The 13676-nt window shown below is 43.5% G+C and overlaps 1 protein-coding gene across 6 annotated transcripts in view; it reads right to left on the bottom strand.

Moving 5' to 3' along the window:
- Window positions 1-13676, bottom strand: part of CTPS2 (CTP synthase 2) — a 115575-nt gene that overhangs the window by 80105 nt on the left and 21794 nt on the right. For all 6 annotated transcript variants that reach the window (XM_060086743.1, XM_060086745.1, XM_060086744.1 and 3 more), the window contains 6 exons: window positions 13349-13432; window positions 12401-12481; window positions 8700-8851; window positions 4796-4928; window positions 2465-2553; window positions 1239-1333 (listed from right to left, as the gene is read on the bottom strand). In XM_060086743.1, the coding sequence (XP_059942726.1) occupies window positions 1239-1333; window positions 2465-2553; window positions 4796-4928; window positions 8700-8851; window positions 12401-12481; window positions 13349-13432 (634 nt within the window). The remainder of the gene's footprint in view (window positions 1-1238; window positions 1334-2464; window positions 2554-4795; window positions 4929-8699; window positions 8852-12400; window positions 12482-13348; window positions 13433-13676) is intronic.

The following is a 13676-nucleotide window of genomic DNA, read 5'->3' as shown; positions in this document are numbered from 1 at the left end:
CCCACCAATTCTCTCCAATAAACAAATGCCAAGGAGCATTCCAGATGCTTTTATAGATGTTCAAGGTACACAGGGGCTCAAAGGAGAGAGCAATCAATATACCGGGCACGCCAGAACAAAAGTCAATAAGCGTGAAACAGCTGAGTGCTTTGGGGGCACTTTAGAAAGTTCCATGAGGCTAGGACATAAAGAGACAGTGTGTTAAAGAGAAATTTAAAGAGCTGCAAACTATTCTACACAGTGAAAATTATCTGAAGAACGCTAACCACGTTTAGACAGAAACTAAACAAGATTACTTCAAAAGAAAACAGTGGCCCAGATGAGCTTAGATGGATAAAACAAAGCAAGGTATCAAGGTAACTACTCCTGGCTTCTCTTTTGAAAATGGATCCCAAGTGGAGAGCATCTAGGAAGCTAATCAAAGAACAGGCAAGGGGGGAAATGAACAGTCTGCTGATATTAAGTAAAGAGCACCAAAGCTGGTCCACTCGGTTCATAAACCCACCAGCCCATGCAAGCACAGCATGAAACATGGCCTCTCCCCACTCCCTCTTCCGCCTGAATCCCCAGCTGCAGGGCTGCCTTTATCCCATCAGTGTTCCATTTCATCTGGTTTCGTTGCTCCAGAAGCCATGCTTTGCAATTTGGACAAATGCATTGAAAAGACCCAGCTCTACTAAATCTTAACAGAGCTGTCCCTGTAACGTTGGACGGTCTTTCTGTACTATCTTTTCGAGAAGGAGCATATAAATTTCAATGTAAGCTTTTTTTTCTGATGAGAAATAACACTGTGGCATTCTGTTGAGATGTTTGCTCGAAGTGGTGAAAGGTGGAATCGGAGAAGGGCAGGTATGAACAGCCTCTTGCTACACAACCAGAAAAGTGGTAAGTTCTCCTGGGTTGGCAAATGTTTTTGGTCAAGGGCCAGAGAGCAGAGATTTTAGGCCCTGCAGGCTGTAGGGTCTCAAACTCTGCCACTGCATCACAAAAACAGCCACAGACAATTGGTAAGCCAACTGGTGTGGCTGTGTTCCAATAAAACTTTATTTACAAAAACGCTGCAAGCCAGGTAAGGCTCGCAGAATATAGTTTCCAGACCCTGTAGCAAACTATTTGGCACCTGAATATTCAAATTCAAGATCACACTTTTCACATAAACAAACTCTACTACGTGTTACCCTACTAGGTGTCAAAAATCTAAAAAACTCATGGTTAGGATTCATAAACATCAGTTTTACCCAGAAAAGGAATCTTCCTTGACCGTGCCCAAGAAATCGCCTGGAGTTTTCCCAACGTTCCTCTGATTCCGAAGCCTCCTGGCACAAGAACACCACTGCAAGCAACACAAGAGGAGGGGAAATTTGACATTATTTTTACTTGTAAAACTCTTGTTTTCAGCCATTCATGCTTATTGATCCCAAATCCGACACTTGGCACAGCTGCTAGAGAATATGCTTGGAGTCTATTTTCAGAACTGATTACATGATTTCACATCCTGGACCTTCTTCTTGAAATCCTCCCAATGTTATAAAGAAGTTGCAACAACTTCTCACAACTGACCTTGATATATATTTTCTGATAGGTCTTTGCAGCACGTGAGCATGGTGACTGAGAAGCTCAATTCAATTAAAAATGCCACTGGAAGAATTATCTGAATAAAAATAGGTTAAGGTTCTTTTAAAAGTACTTTTATACAAATGTTAAGATGTCTGGGGCTTTCCTCGTGGCGCAGTGGTTAAGAATCTGCCTGCCAATGCAGGGGACAAGGGTTCGATCCCTGGTCTGGGAAGATCCCATATGCCGTAGAGCAACTAAGCCCATGCGCCACAACTACTGAAGCCCATGTGCCTAGAGCCCGTGCTCCGCAACAAGAGAAGCCACTGCAATGAGAAGCCCGCGCACGACAACAAAGAGTAGCCCCCGCTCACCATACCTAGAGAAAGCCCACGCGCAGCAACAAAGACCCAACACAGCCAAAAATAAATAAATTAATTAATTTTAAAAAACCCAAAAACACAAGAGTTCAAGAGAAAAACCCAAGGGCCATGCTACCCTGACAACACAATGCCACCCCCAAAAGTTTTATTGATTATTTACAAAATAAAACCTAGAATCAAAGGATGTGGAAAAGAAAATAAAACTAAGAGAGGAGGGAGGATTGTCATTCTTGCACTTTAACTTTGTATATGTAAGGTCCATCTCTGCATCTTTCAGTAGCATCAGCTCACTCTCCCGCCAATACAGTATCGTCATCCTCCCCAGAATAAAACCATCTCCACTGCACGTGCCACTAACATTGACATGGCACGTTTCAAAGTAAATGCAGCATGAATGCAGCACAACCATCCAGAATCACCACAAGTACTCCAAACTACACTTCAAAATGCACAAAAATTAGTAACTGGGGTAAATCGAATCATGGAAAAAATCACAATGGCGTTCTCCTAACTGGCGTGGTACTTACTCAGCTTTGCAGAGTTTCTGCCAAGCTTCGTGGAATTTCACAGGGTCCTCAGTTTCGGTAGTCTGCTCCAGATCAATGGAGTCTATGTACTAAAAACATGCAACAAGTTAAAGGAACATTTCAGAAAAATAAAAACTGGAAAATACTAGAGCCATCTAATACTGACACAATTATTTGATGACTACTTATTATGCAAATACTGTACTGGTCACTTAGCATAGAAAAGCACCATCTCTGTCTTGTGGCTCTTACAATCTTTCAGGCAGGTTATGAAACCAAATAAATAGGCATCCACATTACAGGGAGGTAATGGCTATGATGGGCAAAGAAGAGAACGCTGCGGAAGGAACCAGGAGCCGCAGCTGACACGTATGTGGACCGGAGAGAAGAAGGGCAAGAGTGCCTTCAGGGAAGCCCTCTGGGAAGGGGATGTCCAAGAAGCTAAGCCCTTGAGGATGAGTGGACGCAAGCCGAGCGCGTGTGTGCAGTTGGGGGGCAAGTGGGAAGGGGTGCGGGGGGTGGGGGAGGGCTGTGAAGGAACAGCTTCAAAAATCAGAAAGAAAAAAACCAGACAAAAACCAGAAAGTGGTGACCACTCTGGGGACTTCAAAAGAAGCTCCATCTGGTGAGAGAAGTTTATACCTGAAGCCACTGAAAAATCTGAAGGAACAGAGACCGATTTTAGAAAAATCACTCTGGCTCAGTGAAGGAAAGGGAGGGAAAACTGAAAACCAGTCAGGAAATTACTGCAAAAGCCAGGCTAGATAAACACAGCACAAGTCCATGATTCAAACAGTACTTAGTAGAAGCCACCATCAATGAATTCTATTACGTGAAAAACGTGTACAACAATTCCTATGTACATAACAGTCCCTATATGTCTATATTATTTTAGAATTTCTGTTGCAAAAATTACTATCTGAATATATCTTAAGATACAAAATTTTACTTTATAAAATTAGTATTATAACAGATTTTCTATTGTTTTCTTTTTTCTATGAGGGACTGGCGGACTAGGAAGGAAGAGGAAGAACAGGCAGGGAACTATTCCTTGGAAAGTCAAAAATAAAAAGTGATTAGAGAAGGAAGCTACAAAGAGGTGAGAGAAAACTGGATAGGTCCTAAGCTGGAAGTTACTAAGTTTCTTGAACACATAAGTGTATCTTTTGGCTCATTATATTAAGGTTTTACCATTTAAATCAAGATAATAAGGCCTCCCTAAACTGTGATATACCCAGAGAGAATAGCATTAAATATAAACATTTATATAGGGGGAGAAAACTCTAGAAAGATATGCATCAAACTGGGAACGACAGGTACATCAAGAGAAGTGGGATTTCACGGCGGAAGAATCTTCCACTTTCTGCATTTTACATTATGCTTTGCTTAAATTTTCTACATTGAGCATATACTACTTCTGTATCTAACAAAGAATATATTCAAGCTATATATAACTCCACCTCTGCTATCCCATAATACTGTTTAAAAAACAAACAATCACTGTTTGCCAGATATCAGTCCTCCAAGTTAGAAAGGGAAATATATATAAATATGGCATTTTAAAAATCTGGGTTCAATTCCCACGCTAAAGAGGAAAAAAAGTTCTATTATTTTCTCATTAGACAAACACAAAATAGTTACATGAGCATGAAGTATATATGTCCCTGAATGTGCAAAGCCTAATTTCAAAAACTGTGCCTTAAACCTGTATGCAGAAAAAAAGTTAACAGACTGAAATCCTTGGAAATGCCTGCTTACAAGGTTGGCCCTTGTCTGGCATCTGGAAACGTGGATTTGGGGAGGGTTCCCACCATTACCAAGAACCAGTAAGAGTGGCTCAGTGTGCCTACGGTGTTTGGAGAAACAACATGATTTAAGCTGAACACCTGCTTTCCTCCTGGGAGTCTGAAATTTTGACACTCAGGAGGCAGAGGGCATCTGTGTGACCAGCCCCCAGTAAAAACCCTGGGCGCTGAGTCTCTAATGAGCTTCCCTGGTGACAGCACGTCACCTGTGTTGTTACAGCTCGCTGCTGGGGGATTTAAGCACATCCTCCGTGACTCCACTGGAGGAGGGCTGTTGGAAGCTTACACCTGGTTTCCCCCAGACTTCATCCCACGTGCCTTTGCCTTTGCTGACTTGGCTCTGCGTCCTATCACTAAAATAAGTCACAACCGTGAGTACAGCTGTATGCTGAGTCCTCTGCGTCCCCCTGGTGAATCATTAACCCTGGAGGTGGACTCGGGGATCCCTGAACATAACCTGCCTCTCTGCAACACAAGATTTCATGATGAATGCCTGAAATAGGCAGAAGACCAGGTGCGGGCTCACCATCAGATTCAACTTGTGGTTGATGGCCAACGCTGAGTGTTCCAGGGCTTTGAACACGGAGGCATAGCAGTCCCTGAGCTTGGTGTATTTGCCAACCAGGGCTATGGAACACGTTTTCTGTAACCTTTCATACCTGGGAAGGAAAACAAGCTTAAAGGTTATATGCATGTAACATCACATCACAAGCATAATGACAGCCACTGTTCTTATCCCAAGGCACTTTTTAAAATCTGAGGAGCAGATGTGCCTTGAACTTGGTGTACTTGACTCAAATTCCCCACCCCACCCCCAAAGAATAACAATCTGTACCCCAAGAGATTTGAAAATCATGAGAAAGCCCAACATTGGCTTACATAAGCAGGCAAAGATATAAATCTGAGGAGAGTATACCAGAGAAAAAGTTAAATGCATTAAAAATAAAAAAGCTCTACCCAGGCCTCCCTGGTGGCAGTGGTTAAGAATCCGCCTGCCAATGCAGGGGACACAGGTTCGAGCCCTGGTCCGGGAAGATCCCACATGCCGCGGAGCAACTAAGGCCGTGTGTTACAACTGAGCCTGTGTTCTAGAGCCCGCGAGCCACAACTACCGAGCCCATTTGCCACAACTACTGAAGCCTGCGTGCCTAGAGCCCGTGCTCCGCAACAAGAGAAGCCACTGCAATGAGAAGCCTGTGCACCGCAACGAAGAGTAGCCCCCGCTCACCGCAACTAGAGAAAGCCTGTGTACAGCAACGAAGACCCAATGCAACCAAAAATTAATAATAAATAAATTCAAAAAAAAAGCTCTCCCCATCTAATAAACATGAGCTGTCCTGAAATTCATTTATAAGGTGACACTGTATAAGAAAATGCATTCTCAGTGTCAATAGGAGACACTCCAATATTACCTTTGTAAGGTGATACCATATAAGAAAATGCATTCAAAGTGTCTACATTAAAAATAGTTACATTCCCAGCTGGCCCACAAAAGCCAGGTTATTTATGGCATTCCTGAAGAATGGTGCTGAGAGAACTATTTAAAATACTATAAGCCACTTAGATCATTTTTATGAGAAAATTCCATTCTACATGAGACACTCAATCACATTTTACCATTAGAGACATAATCTTTACCGTTGCTTTCGTCAGGAGATCTGTTCAAGGAACATGAAAAATGCCTGGTCTGGTACTAAGTATGCGGGAATGTCACTTGGGGCTGAAGATCTTTTAGGGCTTTGAAGCAAACTGTTCCCCAAACACCTTAGAACGAAAATGTTACCAGGATGAGGAATATTCCTCCTTCATAACAACATCTGCAAAGAGTGACAGAGAAGCCTGATGGAAACAGGCTGGGAGGAGAAAAAGGCACAAGGGGCTAAGAAGTCCAAATTGACAGCAGAGGTGACTTTCTAGGAAGGCGACTGAAGAACGTGAGAGAAAGATGCTAAACCTCTAACTTACCAGTTAATTTTATGTCTCTGTGGAGACTGCCTGCCTGCCTGCCTGCCTGTGCTTCGCCCCAGCTCTAGGGAAAGGACTCAGGTAACAAAGCAAGTTGGTATCCAGCCAAGATTCCAAGACGATGTGGGGTGGGGGACGCATCCTGTCCCTCCGGGGAGGGACGCAGGGCTGCAGTCAGCATGGCCAGTCCCTCCTTTCAGCCACTCTCCTTCCACTCACTCGTTGCTGGTCTTCCCGGGGCGGGGTGGGGGGGAGTGGGGGACAGGGGAGGCCACTGGGTCAGTCCAGCCGCCGTCCAGGGAGGTATGCCGAGCCCACGCCCCTGTGCTCTCTTCCCCTCTTGGCCCTGCAGGCTGGGCTCATGGAGCACTGCCCGGACCAGCCAAGCACCTCCCTCCCCTCGTGCTCTCCATTCAGCCATCAGCTGGGTGTGACACAGCAGCTGACTCTGCAGTCAGCTGGTCGGCTTTGTAGGCCCATCCCCCAGCAGGAAGGTTCCCGGGGAGGCAGGGTTGTCCCCACCTCAGGACCCAGGCAAGTTCTTCCACCCAGCTCAACCAGGGACCCCTGGCCTCTGGGCAGCACTGGACCTCCACGATCAATGCTGTCCCTTTGACCTCTGTGTGCCTCCTTGTATCTCTCTACAGGCTGTACTGAGGGGACAGGGCCTAAAGAATGGAGACTTCACACTGCCATGACTAATGAACTAACATCACGGCCAACATGATGCAGAGGGACTGATGCTCAATATCCCCTTTGCTTGAAGCCTGAACTGAATGGTGGCCCCAAAAAACATATGTCCCCCAGAACCTATTAATGTGCCCATATCTGGAAAACAGGGTCTTTGCAGATGCAATTAAGTTAAGGATCTCCAGTTGAGATCATCCTGAATTAGAATGGACCCTAACTGCAAAGACAAGCATCCTTATAAAAGAGAAAGGAAGAAGACACAAAGGAGAAGGACACGCGACAAGAGAGGCAGAGATTGGAGTGATGTGCCCACAAGCCAAGGAACACCAAGGAAGCTAGCCCCCAGAAGCCAGGAGAAATGCATGGAACAGATTCTTCCTCAGAGTTCCAGAAGGAACCAACCCTGCTGACACCTTGATTTAGGACTTCTAACCTCCACAACTGTGACAGAACAAATTTCTATTGGTTTAAGCCACCCATTTTGTAGTGACTTATTACAGCAGACACAGGAAACTAATACAGAAACCAAACACTGGCTTTAAAAAGCACAGAGGCATAGAGTAAAATTTAGAACTATTTCCAACACGAAGAGTTAAAATATTAGAGTTTCTAAATGCTTTTAAAATTTTAAAGTGAAAGGGCAAAAGAACTTTCAATCTACTAGTCATCTACCAAAGGTCAGTGCTTTTGTCATCATCAAATCATTTAAATTATTGTTACCGACATCAGTAACCAATAGTGCCTGATGTGATGTTAAGGCCTGGTGTATTTTCTCTCATAAGTGCCACAACGTGGTACTAGTATCCCCCCAGTTATATATGGATGGGAGAATAAGCCCAGAGAGCTTAAGTAATCTACCCAAACTCAAAAACAGCTAGTGAAAGAAGCTGGGGTCTGAATCTATGGTGCCTGACACCAGAGCTTACGTTTTTTCATTGAGATATAACTGACATACAACATTACATTAGTTCCAGATGTATAACCTAATGATTCAATATATTTATATATTACGAAATGATGACCACAATATTCTAGTTAGCATCTATCACCGCACATAGTTACAATTTTTTGTGTGTGATGAGAACTTTTAAGATCTACTCCTTAGCAACACCAGAGCCTTCACTTGTAACTACTGCGCCTATTGCCTCTACTTCAGCTGCAGGAGAAGTCAAGCAGCCAGGACTTTATGGAGTCACGCCTCATCAACAGTTAGTAAAAGAAAACAGGTGATGGGGATTTAATCTGTATAGGACATCAAATTAGACAAACCTTGCTGAAATCAATATGACTGTCTTAAAGCTAAAACCTATCAGGGGTTTTTAATGCCAATACTGATAGTTAATAACTGCAGGATAGAACAACAATGCCATAGCCAAAACTTCCCATTCAGAAGGATTTTCTTTAAGAAATGTTAGCCAAATCTTAAAAATAAGCAAAACAAAACAAAACAAAGCCTGTAGCATTTTAAACTGTTTAAAATATTCAGAAACTAAATAATAAACTAATAAATAAATGCTTCCAAAAGTTTTTTAAAATTCTGGAATCCAAATGCCTTCAATTCACTTTGCTTTAGTAGAGCAAAATCAAAGGCCCCAGAAATCTTCAGAGTACAGCAAAACACCCTAACAATATGCTAGAGCTTTAGATGTTTCCAGAACCAAACATACCCATGTGGAAAGTGGAATGTTACATAGTTACCTTTTAAGGTACACCTCAGTGCTACCCCCAAACCCAAGAATTATGAAAAATTACATTAGTAATTCCTTTCACAGTACCTGTCAGCCATATTTTTCCACTTGAAAAGCAAATTACTTGCAGAATCCCCAATAGGCAGATCCAATCTCGCTTTGAAATATTTAACGATGCCTTGTTCCTCCAAAAGCACAGGTACTCGGTAGGTGGAAGAAACATCGTGGATACATATAACCTGATCAATGATGATAAAACACCATATTTAATGGAACAACTCAAGTATGCCACAAAAATGAATGTAAGAATGAACCAAAACTCAAGAGAGATGGCCGTTTATTTTTACTGACAGAAGAAAACCAAGAACACAGCAACCTAAACAGGAGTCAGATTTACACAAGGTTAGTTGGATCTAATTACAAAACACTTTGAAGTCATTATTCTACATCTGGAACCATGGATGCTATGGTAGAATATATTTTTTTTTCCCTATATACACATTCTTTGTTCCTAGTTCCTGGCACAGGGCTTCAAAAACATTCAAAATTTCCTGAGTTATAGGGGTAACTTTGTTAAGTTCATGAGGTGACTCAGGGTGGCCCCTAGATGACTTCAGGATGGGAGTTGGTCACCAGAAAAACCAAGCAGGTCATTAGAAGGCTGGAACTTTCAGCCACCTGACCTCCACGGAGGGGACAGGGGCTAGAGACTGAGTTCAATCAGGTGACCAATGATTTACTCCATCATGCCTACGCAATGAAACCCCAATCAAAATGCTGAACATCAGGACTCAGGGGAGCATCCTCGCTGGTGAATTTACAGATGTACTGGGAAGGTGGTGCACCCTGACTCCACAGGGATAGAAGTTCTTGTGCCTGGGACTCTCCTAGACCTTGCCTTTTGTGTCTCTTCATTTGGCTGTTCACCTGCACCCTTTACAATTAAACAGTAATCATAAGTATAGCACTTTCCGGAGTTGTGAGTCATTCTAGAGAATTATCAAACCGGAGGTGGCTATGGGAAGCTTCAACTTTGTAGTCAGCCCGGCAGAAGCGTGGGTGGCTTGGGACAACAGAAACCTGCGGCGAGTGTCTGAAGTGCAGGGCAGTCTTATAAAGACCTGCGGAGTCTGATGCTCACTCCAGGTAGTTAGTGTCTGAGCTGAACTGCAGGAACCCCAGGGGTGTCAGAGACTTGGTATTGGAACATGAATGCTTTATATGTCAGTATCCAAGACACATGGCCCAAGGCACCATCTTCTAAGCCTAGGTTAAGGCAGTAGCAATGAACACATACACCCTGTCTTCTAAGTGTGGGTATGAAGTTTGTTTGTTCACTCATTTGTTGTTGCTGCTGCCTCTGTAGTTGCTTTTGTCTGCGCTCCCTTCACTTGGGTAAATTTAGAAGCACACATTAACACAGTCAAATGAATTACACTTAATTTATATATAAATTAAGTGAGGGGAGAAAGGCTCTTTTAAATGCCAGGTGGTGTGGTTGTTTTTCACACCCTAAGGAGCTTTCACCACCCTCTCAGGTACATGCAAAGGGCTACTGGCAGGCATTTAAGGATCTGCCACATCCTAAATAAATGCCAAGAAATGTTCTGCCAACTCTATGTGTTCAGTCTTTCCCAATCCATAGCTATCCAACCAAGGGTTCCTAAGCTGTTTGGACATGGACAACTTGATACTTAAGACTATTGTGTCTCACCCATGCATTCCGTGGTACAATTCAAAGTGCCAAGATGTCACTGATATGAGGCTCTATCCCAATTATTAATTAAAATTATTGATAAATCTCTGGACAGCCACAACTCCTACAAGTGGAAGGCATGAGGTGTGGAGCTATTTACTCATTTATCCTCCAAGCCAGAGACATTTTTTCAAATATCATGGTAACAGAGAACATCACAGAGACGCCTGTGACTTTCCATTCCCTCCTCAGCAATCCAGGTGAGAAGAGCTCTAAATGTAAGTTCACCAGGAACTAAGAAATGGGAGAATTAACTCATATGAGAAAAAGCAATGTGCTGACAGATGTAGAAAACAAACTTATGGTTACTGGGGTGGGGGGAGAAGTGGGGGGGATATTGGGAGATTGGGATGGACATATACACACTACTGTATATAAAATATAGATAACTAATAAGAACCTACTGTATAGCACAGGGCACTCCATACTCTGTCATGACCTATATGGGAAAAGAATCTAAAAAAGAGTAGATAGATATATGTATATGTATAGCCGATTCATTTTGCTGTACAGCAGAAACTAACACAACATTGTAAATCAACTATACTCTAATAAAATTTTTTTTAAAAAAATGCAGTGTGCTAAAAAATGGCTAATAGACTAGCCTGTGGACTGATGAGATAGAACATTCTTCAGAATCTATAGTTATAAAGAAAATAAACTCAAGAATTCCCTGGCAGTGCAGGGGTTAGGACTTGGCACTTTCACTGCTGTGGCCCAGGTTCAATCCCTGGTCGGGGAACTAAGATCCCACAAGCCATGTGGCATGGCCAAAAAAAAGGAAACTTCATACGGTTGAAAGTTTGGACTGTATCATCTGTTCTCAGAGCTCTCAGCAACCCAGCTCTAAAAGCTGTATCCTTCTATTTCGGAAACCAGGTTAAATGTGTGTGTGATACCCACACCAAGTACTATTTACAAAAAACAACGGAATAAAACCAAAATGGCTTGATGACACACAGATATAGGAGAGTGCTTTAAACCTGCCATCACATTTTTCAAAGGAGTTCAGACTTGTGCACTGACCCTGAAGCATCAGGCAGTGAATACATCAGCCTGCCTCCTGAGACTCAGAAATCTGATTAGGTGGTTTTTAGGCTTCAGAGAACCCCGAGCTAATCTGAAGAAAACAAAAGGTTTCTGCCAAACCTCGCCCTTTTCTTGAGCACCCCTCATATCACTTTTTAAACTCCAATCGCTTGTGCCTGAGCCTTATTGCAAACAAGAGACACAGATAAGCAGATGAAAGAGAAAAAGATGAAAGAGAAAAGAAAAGCCGGCTCTTGGATACCCAGGTGGAAAGTCCTGCAGAACAGAGGACCTGAACCCACGTCACAGTGGTTTTTGTAGCAATGAACTGAACTGAGGCCACTGATGTAATCAGAAGTGATAGTGTGAATGTCACCGTAATGTGTGGTTTGGGGTGATTAAGCTGTAACAAGTACAAAAGAGAAATCAGGGCCTCCCTGGTGGCGCAGTGGTTGAGAGTCCGCCTGCCGATGCAGGGGATACGGGTTCGTGTCCCGGTCTGGGAGGATCCCATATGCCGCGGAGCGGCTGGGCCCGTGAGCCATGGCCGCTGGGCCTGTGCGTCCGGAGCCTGTGCTCCGCAACGGGAGGGGCCACAACAGTGAGAGGCCCACATACCGCAAAAAGGAAAAAAAAAAAAAAAAAAAAGAAAAAAAAAAAAAAAAAAAGAGAAATCAAAGTAAAAGCCATAAGTGTCCTGGAAAGACAAGATAAAGAGACGATAAGCAGGCTTCAAATGGTTCTCTCTAGAGGTTGGACTGTGAGTTAAAAAAACAACCCACCTGGTTTTGTACCTACAATTAAAATTTAAGGAGTGAAACACACAATCTATTTCAGGAGTCTCAAGACTGTTCACTTAAGGGCAAGGGAGCCGTAGTTGCATATGAGTCCCCCAAATCTTTTATAAATGTTGTGAAAAGTAATACGATAATTTAAGAGGTGTAAAATGCTGGCATCAGCAGAAGTGCCTGCAAGGCATTCAAATCTAAAGAGCAGCACTAACCTGTTCAGGGTTCACGTGACAAAACATAGAAATCTTTTCCTTCACAGCCATTTCGATGGGCGTTGAACTTCGGCAGACAATCTGTCAAAGTCAATTACGCATGGGTTAGCAGACAGGAATTGGGCTGTTCACACCGCCACTGATTTTCAGGAGGACGCTACATTAATTTTGCTCCAGGAGACTTGACCGAGTGGGCATTTCTCCATCCTGGGTGTTCCACTGGGCTACTAGAAATTGGTCTGAGCACTAATACAAGCAAGTGTAACCAAACTCAACACAAATCCACCGGTAGGAAATGTCAAGGCATTTCTAGTGAACAGACTGGAGGCTCACAAATGTTACTTCTTTAAAACTACAAGAATAGAGCCAGACCAAGGGTTGGCAAACTTTTCTCTAAAGGGCCAGATGGCAAAAGCTTTAGGCTTTGCAGGTCATGCAGCTGCTGCCGTGACTCCTCATGGTACCGCCATGAGCAAAGGCAGCCAGAGACAAATGTGGACAATGAGTGGTAGTGTGTTGTAGAAAAACTTCCTTTACAGGAGGCAGGTCTGCAGGCCCTTACTTGCCAGCCTCTGATCTAGACTACTGGCAATAACTGGATTACTGCTATAAATAAGAGCAGGGATAGCCCGACCTAGCAGGCTCATAGGAAAATCTCCCAGGTCCCACCTCCCTCTAAGGGACCCAGGGACCACACAAATGACAGGACATTGCACTTGCCCAGATGCCAGTGTGGCCAATCAAATGAGGACCTGGAGAAGAAGAGATGGCCAATTTAGAAATGTGTGAAGCGACACTTGAGGATGAGGGAATAAGCCTTCCCCAGCTCCCAGATACAAAAAGCTCAGTCACAGAAACCATTTGAGAGGTAGGAAGGACTTAGATGATGTTATAATTGAAGAAATGGAGGTCCTATTCCAAGAAACTTACCCACTCTCTTTAACTCACCAGATCGGGAGACAGGCCTAACCCCCTCAGCGCACGGACACTGTTTTGTGTGGGTTTGGTTTTCTGTTCTCCAGTAGCACTGGGCTGAAAAGAAATGGGTCACTGTCAGTACACTGGACATCTAGCTCTTCTGGATAATGAATGGCTTCCTGGTTTAAAATTTTCAATAGGGGGCTTCCCTGGCAGTCCAGTGGTTGACTCTGCACTTCCACTGCAGGGGGCGCAGGTTCAACCCCTGGTCAGGGAACTAAGATCCCACATGCCACACAATGCGGCCAAAACAAAAAGAAAGTGGAATAAACAGAGTATCATAGGAAGACCTACAGGA

The sequence above is a fragment of the Mesoplodon densirostris genome, chromosome X (genome assembly GCF_025265405.1).
Source record: "Mesoplodon densirostris isolate mMesDen1 chromosome X, mMesDen1 primary haplotype, whole genome shotgun sequence".
Taxonomy (NCBI): Eukaryota; Metazoa; Chordata; class Mammalia; order Artiodactyla; family Ziphiidae; genus Mesoplodon; species Mesoplodon densirostris.
This window is presented reverse-complemented; position numbering and strand designations above follow the sequence as displayed.